The sequence below is a fragment of the Sapajus apella genome, unplaced genomic scaffold (genome assembly GCF_009761245.1).
Source record: "Sapajus apella isolate SASKATOON/1434 unplaced genomic scaffold, GSC_monkey_1.0 scaffold89, whole genome shotgun sequence".
Lineage (NCBI taxonomy): Eukaryota > Metazoa > Chordata > Mammalia > Primates > Cebidae > Sapajus > Sapajus apella.
The window spans coordinates 129299-142950 of record NW_022437029.1 but is presented as its reverse complement, the minus strand read 5'-3'; the positions used below and the strand labels follow the sequence as shown (position 1 = coordinate 142950).

At 44.0% G+C, this 13652-nt stretch overlaps 1 protein-coding gene and 2 long non-coding RNA genes across 5 annotated transcripts in view; 1 reads left to right on the top strand and 2 right to left on the bottom strand.

The window, feature by feature from the left end:
• The window catches only part of LOC116534714, a 26089-nt gene extending 18490 nt beyond the window's left edge, over window positions 1-7599 (bottom strand). For all 3 annotated transcript variants that reach the window (XR_004261845.1, XR_004261844.1, XR_004261843.1), the window contains exon 1: window positions 7511-7599. This is a non-coding gene — a long non-coding RNA (uncharacterized LOC116534714). The remainder of the gene's footprint in view (window positions 1-7510) is intronic.
• Window positions 5034-7330, bottom strand: LOC116534715. Its single transcript, XR_004261846.1, has 2 exons — window positions 7228-7330; window positions 5034-5865 (listed from the first exon to the last, which is right to left on the bottom strand). It is a non-coding gene; the product is annotated as an uncharacterized LOC116534715 (long non-coding RNA).
• The window catches only part of STARD7 (StAR related lipid transfer domain containing 7), a 24585-nt gene continuing 18194 nt past the window's right edge, over window positions 7262-13652 (top strand). Inside the window, exon 1 of the mRNA XM_032255285.1 lies at window positions 7262-8064. Coding sequence (XP_032111176.1) covers window positions 7775-8064 — 290 coding nt within the window. The 5' untranslated portion in view covers window positions 7262-7774. The remainder of the gene's footprint in view (window positions 8065-13652) is intronic.

The following is a 13652-nucleotide window of genomic DNA, read 5'->3' as shown; positions in this document are numbered from 1 at the left end:
GATTACAGGTGCCCACCACCACACCCAGCTAATTTTTGTATTTTTAGTAGAGATGGGGTTTCCCCATGTTGGCCAGGCTGGTCTTAAACTCATCTCATGATCCACCCGCCTCAACCTCCCAAAGTGCTGGGATTACAGGCGTGAGCCCGTGCACCTGGCCAGAAAACAGATTCTTACTGCACTTATGCAAATAACTATACTGCTACAAGTTGAAAATACTCACAAATAGCTTCCAAATTTTGGAGAAATCAGGCAGAGAGAAACAAATATGCTCCAAACTTTGTCCACAGGAGTCTATTTTACTCAATTGTTAAAAGCTAAAGTTTTTTTTTTCCTGAAACTTGCATTCAAGAGCACCTGTTAAAGTTTTGTTTTGTTTTGTTTTCAGATAGAGTTTCCCTCTGTTAACCCAGGCTAGAGTGCAGTGGTGGGGTTTTGGCTCACTGCAATCTCGACCTCCTGGGTTCAAGCGATTCTGCTGCCTCAGCATCCCAAGTAGCTGGGATTAGTAGGTGCCTGCCAACACACCTGGTGAATTTTTTTGTAGTTTTAGTAGAGATGGGGTTTCACCATGTTGGCCAGGCTGGTCTCGAACTCCTGACCTTGTGATCTGCCCACCTCAGCCTCCCAAAGCACTGGGATTACAGGCATGGCCCACCATGCCCATCCCCTGTTAAAGTTTTATAGCTGATTAAAGGCCAGACACAGTGGCTCACGCCTGTAATCCCAGCACTTTGGGAGGCCAAGGCAGGTGGATCACCTGAGCTCAGGAGTTTGAGACCAGCCTGGCCAACAAGGTGAAACCCCGTCTCTACTAAAAATACAAAAATTAGCTGGGCATGGTGGCATGTGCCTATAATCCCTGCTAGTCAGCAGGATAATCTCCAGATAATCACTTGAACCCCAGAGGTGGAGGTTGCGGTAAGCCGAGATTGAGCCATTGTACTCTAGCCTGGGCGACAGGGCAAAACTCTGCCTCAAAAAAAAAAAAAAAAAAAAAAAAGTTTTATAGCTGTTTATAAAACAATCTTCTAAAGAGGACCAAAATGAGACAACAATTGTTTGTGGATGACAAAAACATTTTAGGGCAGCTATGGTCAAAGACACAATTGACAAGGAAATTTGTTACTTCTGTGGTATGCAATAATTTAACATAACAATAATTATTACTGATAACATATACTGAGGCATATCAGAATTATAGGAATCTTATACAATTTTGTAGCACATACTAATAACATATTTCTATAAATATAACCCAAAGATAGTTAAATACCATTATACATTTGACAACGTTTCCTGCATGATTTTATTTATTTATTTTTTTGAGATGAAGTCTTGCACTGTCACCTGGGCTGGAGTGCAATGGTGTGAAACTGAAACCTCCACCTCCTGGGTTCAAGTAATTCTTCTGCCTCAGCTTCCCGAGTAGCTGGGATTACAGGTGCTCACCACCGTGCCTGGCTAATTTTTTGTATTTTTAGTAAAAGTGGGATTTCATTATGTTGGCCAGGCTGGTGACCTTCTCTGGCCTCAGCCTTCCAAAGTGCTGGGATAATAGGCATGAGCCACTTACCTGGTTCCTGCATGATTTTAATACATTAAATAAACTGAATATGTCTGGGACTTTAGGGGACCTAGCCTTTTTTTTTTAACTTAGAATTTGATCTTGTAAGGTTTGTTAAATATAAGAGGTTTAAAAACTGGATATCACAAAACAGAATCCCAGGTCACCGTAAGTCATTCATTTAGCCAAAATGATAATTCAAAAAAATTTAAAAAGAAAAACCTTTATTCTGATAGGTGACTCGGCCTTCCAAACAACAAGACCCAATGAAGACAGGATGAGGCCAAGGGAATCTGTTCCTTTTCTCTCCCCTCCCCCACCCATTTTTGTAGTTTACTTAAAAGGCAAACAGAAATTTTTCATTGTCTCTCAATATGACATAAACAGCTTTTTTAAAAGGGAAAACCAAATTCCATGTTTGCATTAGTGCATCTTTAATAACAATGATAGTTTTAAATAAAATTGTATAAATCTATCCTGGTTTAGTTTGACCATATGTCAGATTTTCATAAACCTTTTAGAACCCTTTACAATTTTCCATTAAACAGCAGATCAATTTTCTTTTTCTTTTTTTTTTTTCCTGAGACAGAATCTCGCTCTGTTGCCTAGGCTGGAGTGCAGTGGAGTAGTCTCGGCTAACTGCAACTTCCGCCTCCCAGTTTCAAGTGATTATCCTGCCTCAGCCTCCCGAGCAGCTAGGACTACAGGTGCCTGTCACCATGCCCAGCTAAGTTTTGTATTATTATTATTTTTTTTTGAGATGGAATTTTGCTCTTTGTTGCCCAGGATGGAGTGCAGTGGAGCAGTCTCGGCTCACTGCAACCTCCGCCTCCAGGTTCAAGTCATTCTCCTGTCTCAGCTTCCCAAGTAGCCGAGATTACAGGTGCCTGCCACCATGCCCGGCTAATTTTTGTATTTTTAGTAGAGACGGGGTTTTACCATGTTGGCCAGGCTGGTCTCAAACTCCTGACCTCAGGTGATTTGCCCACCTCTGATTCCCAAAGTGCTGGGATTATAGGTATGAGCCACCATGCCTGGCCTAATTGTTGTATTTTTAGTAGGGGCGGAGTTTCACCATATTGGACAGGCTGGTCTTAAACTCCTGACATCAAGTGATCTACCTGCTAAGGCGGGTGGGATTACAGCTGCAGCCAACAGATCAATTTTTAAGGAAACCTTGTTATTCAGACACATGGGCCCAGATTCTGGCCCCACATCAGTGTACTTCTATTTTAATATTTTAACCTATGGAAAAAAAGCTAAATAAATCCCTTTAAATCTTAGCCAACTTGCATATACCCACAGAACTTTTTCACAACATTAACCCTTCGCAAACCCTTTTCAACTTGCTTCATTTTGTCCCATTACTCTTTTAGGTTAAGATAATCTTTGGGCCGGGCGCGGTGGCTCAAGCCTGTAATCCCAGCACTTTGGGAGGCCGAGGCGGGTGGATCACGAGGTCAAGAGATCGAGACCATCCTGGTCAACATGGTGAAACCCCGTCTCTACTAAAACTACAAAAAATTAGCTGGGCATGGTGGCGCGTGCCTGTAATCCCAGCTACTCAGGAGGCTGAGGCAGGAGAATTGCCTGAACCCAGGAGGCGGAGGTTGCGGTGAGCCGAGATCGCGCCATTGCACTCCAGCCTGGGTAACAAGAGCGAAACTCCATCTCAAAAAAAAAAAAAAAAAAATAATCTTTAAAAAAAAAAAACTAGACAAAATTACATTCCCTTTGACAAAAACCATATTCCCATGTCTTCTTATAATCTCCCATCAAAACCACATTCTACTTTCCTTCTATACCTTGCAACCTTGTATATAAAACTGTTTCTCCAGTCTCTTAATTACATGTTACAATGTTAACTCTTAGCAACTTTTATTTTGGTGAAAAACCTGATAAGTAAGTGATTTTAATTACGTACTGGGGATGGAGCCTAGAACATCAGACAGGAGTGCAGATAAGGTCTCACTCTTTTTAGCGTAGCTAGGGGGCATGGCTCTCCACAGTCCCCAGACCTTGTCTATAATCTATGCTCCGAAGTAGGTAAATTGAACAATTTTGAAAAGTCAAAGAAGCAGTTTATGACTTTAAAGTATTTAGCAAATCTGATATCTAACCTTAATTTAGACCAAATGTCTAATTCAAGACATTTTTCTTTTACCAATAATTTAAAAATCTGCCTGTTTCCAAAAGATTACTAAAGTCATGTGAACAAAAGGCATTAAAGTTTCTATTTTTTTCTAATAAAATATGATTTAAGCCCCTATTTTTCTAAGCCAATTGATCAGAGTTCTTTTATACATAAACAGTATATACACAACACATACAGACAGATAGAAGATCCAGTAGTTGTTAAGATTTTTCATTTGTCAGTTTCTTAACTGGATTACTGGCTTCAGGGTAGAACACTTGGAGGAAGAGGGCCAGGAAACCTTGCATTTTCTAGGGCCTAATAAGCAGACACAGCTACAAGGCAAACAAATCCCCAAAATTAAGGGTGCCATTTTATACTGGATCCTGGATCCACAAAAAGGAAGGAAATACTATGGGAGAAGGTCATGCAATGCTCCTACCATGCATTTGATTGCAAGGCAACCTAAAGCCAATCAGCCTATTTTGTAATCAGCCCATCCCCTTATTGGAGTCTCATCTCCCAGTCGGGGGTGGAGTGGGGATGCTTCCATATCTTCCAGGTAGCCAAAGCATGCTTCTCTGATCCAAGCATGCAAAGAGCCAATATCCCTCCATAACTGCCATTAGCCATCCCTTAAAGTATATTTCCTACCTAGTTATTACACAGCAAGACTAAAAGCTCTTCCATAATGCAAAGTAATTTTTGATACCCCTAAAAGTAAAAGCCATCAGATAACACAATGCACAACAGAACAGAGCCTTAGATTTTGAGAGGGATCTATCTTTTTCTCCTTCAATTCCTGGTGTTCCATGAGAAAAACAGGTTTCTGGTGCCTCCTCTGCTTTTTCTCAGGAGTCCCAGGCTGTTAGAATTTATCTTAGGTTCTCTTATGCTGACATCGAGTGGCAAGAACATAAAATGGAAAAACAATTGAGTTAACAGAGAAGAAAAAACCCTCTTTATTCTTCAGAAAAATAAGATCCAAGAAGATAAAAAACATAAAGGCCTTTAAAATATTTGTACAGTGTGGGGAGATATCTAGGTAGATTGATAGACAGACAGATAGATAGACAGATAGATAGATAGATAGATAGATAGACAGATAGATAGGTATTAAGCTGATTTTAACTATAGAGCTGTTTTTTCTAAGAAAAAATCCTTTTAAATCTCTTTTTTACCAGACTCTAGCCAGGACAGCCAATATTTCTGGCTTCTGAATTCTACCATAGGTAACTTTCCACATGGTAACTTAAGAACATTTATAAGTTTTAACTAAGGTTATAATTTAACCATGGACGCATAAGGTGTTTCCAAGAGATGGTAAGCAGGTTTTTTTTTTTTTTTTGGTTGTTATTTTTTGTTTCTTTTTTCCAAGATTTAGAATCTCTCCAAGGGTAGTTCAGAGAAAGGAAAATCCAAGACAGTCAAGACAGAAAATGAGAAACCAGCCATTTTTCCCTCAATAAATGGCAAAGTTACACAAAGAACAAACCAGAAAGGCATCATTCCTGAAACTAAGAATTGAACTCAGGTCAACAATGTCAAAAGATAAAGCCTTAGTTAACTAAGTTACACAGCATTGAACAGTTTCTATTGCTTTTCCCAGAAGTCTAGAGCAGCCGATTTCAAACTTGCAAAGGCTTTTAACTGCTTGAGATAATTTTTAGGGCTATTGACATGAACCCCAAATTTCCTGTCCTTGGATGGTGGAGACCAAGAGAAAGTATCCCCTCATGGTCATGAGGTTAAGCTCTTAAAGACACAAAACAAGACAGAGAAATTTCATTTGGTATTGGTTTCAGGGACCTGTAGCAAAGTTTGTAACCAACCAGCCGGCAGGGATGGCTTGAAACGTGGCCTTAAAGAGGTCCTAAACCCATGTTCTATCCTTTGATACCCTTCTCTCCACTACAGAAAGATAAATTCTTAGCACAAAGTGCACCAAATCTATTACAGTAGTCTCACAGATACTTTTCTTTCTATTAATTAAACCCTTGCAGGGGAGGCAAACAGCGACATTTACCATTTACACACAGAGAGAGAGAAAGCAGAAACTTGGGCCGTAAAGATTTCTTACCCTTTCTGTCAGCATACTAGGTTTCCGGGTTCCCTTTCTCTGCAGCTTCCGGAAGAACAAATGACCTTTCTCGCTGTGCCATAGCTGTGGGGGTCAAACCATTTTACAAAAGAAAATCACCCTCTTCTGTTCTATGGAACCATAAAAAGATTCTAAATTTTGCAAGATGCTCCCCAATGGGCTGCATGGGGAGAAGGAAGGAGGCATTGGCAGAACCTAGGATACGCACTACCCGACACTACAGACACTCTATGACCTAGCTCCAGCACCTCACCATGGAGCAACAGACAGATACCCTGTGATACGGCTACAGTTACGGGATGTCTCCCCAAGACCATTCTCCATTGCAATTAAGTCCATGCACATTGGGTCGGCAGTTCCCCACTAGCAGACAGGGTGCCAGAGTCAGCCCCTAGTCCAAGAGAACTATGTGGCTGCCTGGGCTAGCTTCTGGATCTGTCGCCAGAGGGGAGCTACCGAATCGTGGGATAGCTGCAAGGGCTATCCCAGACGAACCCCCAAATTTGTAACCATACAATTGGTTCACCTTGCCCAGTACCTAGACAACCGATTTTTCAAGACAGAGGAACTGCAATAAAGAGTAACTGAGGCAGATCCCGCTGTGAGGGAGACTGGAGTTTCATCATTACTCAAATCAGTCTTCCTGAGCATTCGGGGATCAGAGTTTTTAAGGATAATCTGGTGGGTGGGGGAAGGCCAGTGAGTCCAGACTGCTGACTGGTTGGGTTGGAGATGAATTCATAGGGAACTGAAGCTGTCCTCTTGCACTGATTTGGTTCGTGGGTTCCTGGGTGGGGGCCACAAGTTCAGACTAACCAGTGTATTGATCTGGGTGGTGCCAGCTGATCCATCAAATGCAGGGTCAGCAGAATATCTCAAGTACAGATCTTAGGAACAGTTTAGGGAGGGTCAGAATCTTGTAGCCTCCAGTTGCATGACTCCTAAACCATAATTTCTAATCTTGTGGCTAATTTATTAGTTCTACAAAGGCAGTCTAGTCTCCAGTCAAGGAGACTTGTTTTGGGAAAGGGCTGTTCTCTTTGTTTTAAACTATAAACTAAATTCCTCCCAAAGTTAGTTTAGCCTATGCCCAGGAATGAACGAGGACAGAAGCAAGATGAAACTGGTTAGATCAGATCTTTTTCACTGTCTCATTTATAATTCTGTGGTGGCGGTTTCACCCAGAGCCCCCAGCCTCTGCAGAGACATGCAGAGCCCCGCCCCCACCCTACACTCTTATTATTAAGAGAATGCAGCTAGCGTTCCCGCCTCTTAAAACAAGTGAACAAGGCGCAGGATTCTAACAGGCGCCCGGCGGGTTTCTCCTCGGGGCGGGGCTGAGACGGCCGGAAAATGGCGGCGGCGGTGGGTCCGAGGGTCACTCTCCAGGGCGCCCTTGACGGCTCTGCCGGCCGGGCCACCTACCTTGCTAGTAGGCGGCCTCAGAGCGTGGCATGAAGGGGCGGGAGGGGGCGGTGACGAGCACTTGGCGGCTCCAATGAACGCCCAGGAGTCCGGGTCGCGCCCAATCAGTGCCCAGGCGGGGGAGACAGGGTAGGGTGCGCGCGGGCTGCGCGTGTGGCACACAGGGAACGCGCGGGAGCCTTCCTGCTGCCAGCCCTGAGCTGTCTGCCTAGCTGAGGTCCGCCCGCCTTGCATCCCGGCCCCCGGCGCCCGCCGGAGGTCGCTGAGGAGTGAGACAACCTACTGATCCGCGGCCCGAGCCCAGGAGCGCCCGGTGCAGCGGTCGCTGAGCCGTCCTGGCGTCTGCTGCCATGACCGACTCTCCTCTCAGAGGAGACTCTTCCTCAGCGGTGGCTGCAGAGAGAGATGAGCGGCAGCTCCTGGCCGCGGGACCGTAAGACGGGTTCGTGGTCGGCCAGTTAGGGGGACGCTGCGGACGACCGTCTGCGCCCTCCCGGGCTACTTCCTTGGGCCCCGGAGGCTTGTGGCGGACCCCGCAGTAGGCGGCATGTTCCCGCGGAGCCTGCTGGTCGCCTGGCTGGCGGGGGCGCGGGGCGGGGGCTTGTTGGCGCTGCTGGCCAATCAGTGCCGCTTCGTCACGGGCCTGCGCGTGCGGCGCGCGCTGCAGATCGCACAGCTCTACGGACGCCTCTACTCCGAGAGCTCACGCAGCGTCCTCCTCTCCCGCCTCTGGCGCCGGCTGCACGGCCGCCCTGGCCATGCCTCTGCCTTGATGGCGGCGCTCTCCAGCGTCTTCGTGTGGGATGAGGAGAGGATCCAGGAGGAGGAGTTGCAGAGGTGGGTGCTGCGGCGAGCTTGTTCTGGGCCCGGGGCGGGGGGTGTGAACCCTGGGCCCGCCCTGTGGTCGGTGGCCCTTGTTTACGCGGTGGTCTTTTAATTGGTGATGCATTCGATTGAACCTGCTTGAGCAAACCGCATTGCTGTTTGCCCCTATTGTGAATTTGATTTGTCAGGTTACAAAATAGAACTGGAAGTGTAGGTTGGTTTAGGAGGAGACTTTGAGTGGGGAGAGCAAGACAGTAAAAAAACAACATTGTAGAAATAGATATCGAAGGTATGGAGGCCGTTGTTCACATAATCTGTAATCTTTAACACACCCAGAAAGGTGCAAATTCAAAATAGATTTTAAATTTGGCCTAAGGATGGTGAGCTGCTGTTTGCAAAATGACTTCGATCCAGATGGGACTCAGGCCTTGTAAGAAATTCCAGGAGAACCCTCTGTCATCGTGACTCGTGGCATAATTGAGAGCCTGGAAGGGATTTTGCCCAGTTTACACAAACCAGCAGCCTCGATATTTGAATCTGTAAGAATTAGGTTAGATTTTTGCGACGTTAACTAGAACTTTGGGAATAGTGTCCCTTTAGACTCTGAGGTCATGCTATCATCATCAAAACTGTGAAAAGCCCAGTACCATTGATTACATTTGTTAATCTGTAGTTCTGAGACTGTAGATTCCAGGTAATCTCATGGGGAAACTGCTTTGGCTCTTAATTTACCTTGTGTTTGTATTTTCTTTGCAACAGATAGTCTTAAACTGTGCCCTCCCTGCACATAAAGCACTTTGTCGGCTGGGTGCGGTGGCTCACGCCTGTAATCCCAGCACTTTGGGGTGGCTCACGCCTGTAATCCCAGCACTTTGGGAGGCCGAGGCGGGTGGATCACGAGGTCAAGAGATCGAGACTATCCTGGCCAACGTGGTGAAACCCCGTCTCTACTAAAAATACAGTATGTTAGCTGGGCTTGGTGGTGGACACCTGTAATCCCAGCTAGTCAGGAGGCTGAGGCAGGAGAATTGCTTGAACCTGGGAGGTGGAGGTAGCAGTGGGCCGAGATTCGCGTCACTGCACGCCAGCGTGGGTAACAGCAAGGCTGCGTCTGGGGTGGGGGTGGGGAAGCACTTTGCCTCCAAACTCAAACTGATTTCTGGATCCAGAGACAATTCCCTCCTTCCACAGATCTCACACCCATCTGTTTATTCTAGATATTTCCTTCACAGGGAGACAACCTGTTATTCCACATTTTTTGTTAGGTTAAAAATTGAAATACCCCAATAAAGTTTATACCATGGCCTGTGTGGGAGGTGTAACACCCAGATGCCAGGGAGCTATTTGTGCCATGCTATGAATTATGGGTAAATGCAAGTCTATCTTAAGAACTGGGAATACTTTTCCTAGCAGGAAAGATAGTTTATAAATGCAGCTTAAAATAACAACAACAAACAATCTTTCAAAAAAAGTTAAGCTATCAAAGCATGATAGATATTTTGGCTAGTTCCTGTTTGTGTTTTTGCTACTTGGCCATTGGTTATAATCAAAGTCTCTTGGGTGTGAGAAATAAAAGAACAGCAAGAAAACTTTTAGGTTGAAAAATTATCAGTTAACTTTGAATTTTCATTCTATTTTGATGATGAAATAACCGTGTTCCACAGTTAAGTTTGAGAGGAAAATCTCCAGTTGGAATTGCTGGGAGAGGAGAGGAGAAAGACCAGAAAAGGGCTACTGGGTACAAAAGAGAGAAAAGGAGAGTTTAGGGGTGGGAGTGGAGTAGTGTTGGGGCTTAAGTAGTAGATGACACTCTTTGGCTTATTTTATGCACTTTTACGGATGATGTTAATAAATCCTGGAGCCTCTGTTTAGCAGTGCTTCCTTGCAGGAGTAGTGGGGATAAAAGATAGGAAATGAACATAGTAAGCATTTGAGTTAGTCACTACTTAACCATAGCAGAGAGATCAGACCAATTCATGGCTGAGCCAGGAGTATTCATTCTGTTTCCCTCTGGTCAGACTGTCCCTGAAACCTGGAGGCAATTGAAATACTGTTGGTTCTAATCTAACTCCAAAAGAGGGACTGCTCTGAGTTAACCAGCTTTGGAATTTCAGTGCAGATGAACTCCAGAACACTTTTAGGCTGCACTTTGACTGTCTTTAGGGTTATTATAATAAACGCCCTCATTTAACATTTTATTGTTTGATTCATGTTAGAATTTGGTTTTTCATATAATTAAAATTTGATTATGTTGTTAATCTTGAGGATTTTTTTTTCTTTTTTTTTTTTTTTTGGGGGGACGGAGTTTCGCTCTCATTACCCAGGCTGGAGTGCAATGGCGCGATCTCGGCTCACCGCAACCTCCGCCTCCTGGGTTCAGGCAATTCTCCTGCCTCAGCTGCCTGAGTAGCTGGGATTACAGGCACGCGCCACCATGCCCAGCTAATGTTTTGTATTTTTAGTAGAGACGGAGTTTCACCATGTTGACCAGGATGGCCTCGATCTCTTGACCTTGTGATCCACCCGCCTCGGCCTCCCAAAGTGCTGGGATTACAGGCGTGAGCCACCGCGCCCGGCCTTTTTTTTTCTTTTTACTATATTTGCTAATGTGATAGGAAGGCAAATATGCTATTCAACAACTACATCTTGGTTGCACAGTGGTTCCTTGGGTCTTTGTTTTGATAGCTTATCGTGTTTATATTTTATTAAAATATTCTGGGTACAGATTAACTTATTTACTTTGTGTTCAAGTATTCTATTTCCTTTATAGTAAGCACTGCTGAGGTTGTCATAGCTAGCTTAGAACATCTTGGACTTCGTTTGTTCTAGTGAGATGATTTTTGGGTGCTTTCCATAATGGAGCACAGTTAGAGTGTGTCTCAAGTGCATTTCTTTCATTGTTAATGGAAGAAGAGCATGACTGTCACATGGCCCCTAAATTACAGCCTTTGGCTCATCTGTGCTGATTCTGTACCAACTTGTCCTGGCACAAACTAATTCGGACATGGCTGTCTTGGTTAAGTGGGTGGAATGTGTGGGGTGTCGTTTGAATGTGTGCCTTAAAGTGGCATGTGTTTTCCTTATGTTATTTGATTCCTATTCAGAATGACAAAGCATAACTTTGCCTTCTCTTCTTTTGTGCTTAAGAAGATCTTACTAAATATGGTCTTATTAATCAAGCACAGCAAGAAAATTTAAGAAGTGATTTTGACTGGCTGCTATGGCCAGATGTAGAAATGAGGTCTTTTAATACTTGTGCTAGTACCCAGTTGTCTTCAATTAAACAATCAACAAAAAAATCTTGGGATCACTGTGTTTGCCGCTAGCTGGCATTCTGTGATTCTAGGGCAAATCTAATGGAAAAATACAGTAGTCATATTTTTGATTGCTTTGGAACAGTTAAAAAGATAAGTTACAGGAACAAATAGAGGAAGGATGTTAAGAAATGAAAGGCGAGGGGAAAATGTTCCATTAACCTCCTCATAGTTTCTTAAAAGTTACAGTTCATTGCTCCAGAAATTTGAGTAAATAAGTGCCATTGAAGTTGCATGAAGAAAATTGGCCATTTTCTCTTTTCTGTCTTTCAGGGCATTTGGGATATGTTAAACTTCAGTGTGTTATTGACTAAGTAAATGCTCAACATAAAGTCCTTTTGCCTTAAAGGGACTTTTTTTTTTTGCCATTGTCACTTCAGGGTATCTTACTGATAAATCCCTAGAATCCTTTGCTAGCTCTTCAGAGCTGCATAAAAGTAGACCTCAATTTTTTGAGGTTGTCTTCATTATTTTACCATTAACTAGTTGTCCCAGAACTGCAATGAGCTAATTGATGTCTTTCCTTCCTTTCCCTTTTTTTCTTTTTTTTGAGACGGGATCTCGCACTGTCGCCCAGGCTGGAGTGCAGTGGTGCGATCATGGCTCACTGCAATCTCCGCCTCCTGAGTTCAAGCGATTCTCCTGCCTCAGCCTCCTGAGTAGCTGGGACTACAGGCGCCCACCACCACACCCGACTAATTTTTTGTATCTTTAGTACAGACGGGTTTCACCATGTTGGCCAGGCTGGTCTCGAACTCTTGACTGTGTGATCTGCCCCACCTCGGCCTCCTAAAGTGCTTGGATTACAGGTCTGAGCCACCGCATCTGGCCTCTTTCTTTTTTTTCTTGAGACATAATCTCACTCTGTCACCCAGGTTGGAGTGCAGTGGTGCGATCTCGCCTCATTGCAACCTCTGCCTCCCTGGTTCCAGGTACTCTCGTTTCTCAGCCTAGCCAGTAGCTGGGACTACAGCGGGGGCACCACCATACCTGTTTAATTTTTGTATTTTTAGTAGAGATGGGGTTTCACCATGTTGGCCAAGTTGGTCTTGAACTCCTGACCTCAAGTGATCCTCCCACCTTGGCCTTCCAAAGTGCTGAGCCAGGTGCCTAGCCCTATGTCATTTTTTTTTTTGAGATGGAGTCTTGCTCTGTTTCCCAGGTTGGAATACAGCAGTGCAATCTTGGCTCCCTGCACCCTCCACCTCCTAGATTTAAGCAGTTCTCCTGCCTCAGCCTCCCAAGTAGCTGGTACTATAGGCATGTCCCTCCACACCCAGCTAGTTTGTGTGTGTGTGTGTGTGTGTGTGTGTGTGTTTATTTTTAGAAGAGATGGGGTTTCACCATGTTGGCCAGGCTGATCTTCAACTCCTGATCTCAAGTGATCTGCCTGCCTCGGCCTCCAAAAGTGCTGGGATTATGGGCATGAGGCACAGCACCAGGCCCCCATATCTTGTATTTCTAGATGTGTCCTATATCAGTAGACCTACCTTTGATAATACTTGGAATTTGAGGAGGAGGAGGATTATGTGAAGTGAGGCGCTTGTCTTACGGAAATTCCTAAATGTAGGAATGGCTTCATTTAAGTCATTTTGGAGCCTTATACCAAACTCCATGCTGAGGGCAGGACCCCTAGATGAAACAAACATTGTTGCACTTGCTTTGTTTTCATAGTTGTATGCCCTCAGTTTCTGTAGCTTTCAGTCCAGCCTTTTTCAGATATTGAAATGATTTTCCTTTTGGAGAAAGGAAGGCATGGCCTATCTTTTCTTGATCCTTTTTCAAATCTGCTTATTTTACTATTTTGGGAATAATCTCCTTTGTCCTTCTTTCCTCTCTTAAGTCTCTTAGGTGTGAAGGTTTAGACACCCATCCAAACAAGATTTGGCACAGTAGCTAAAGAGATATATCATGAGAGGTTTTCCTTTTCTCCACATGTATGATAGTAACTTTGTGCTCCTGGGTCTTCTCATGTTAGCATTTAGAAATTGAGACCCTTCAGGGATTCCTAAACCTTGGGACAAAATAACTTGATCATTTACATTTTCGTGAAGTAGTCTTGCTCTAACATTCATACTGTGCCTCCACAAGACATTTCCATCACTCTTCATAATTTTAGCCAAAACCTCCTAGTGACCTTTAATTATGTAGCACAGCTTGATAAAGCAGTGGGTCAGATGCTCTGAACTACCTTGATTCTTAGAAGGTCATGAAAAAATGTTACTTCTAGTTAATAATTTTCTTAAAACTTTGTTAACTGTGTAATTCTTTTATGAGCCTCTGATG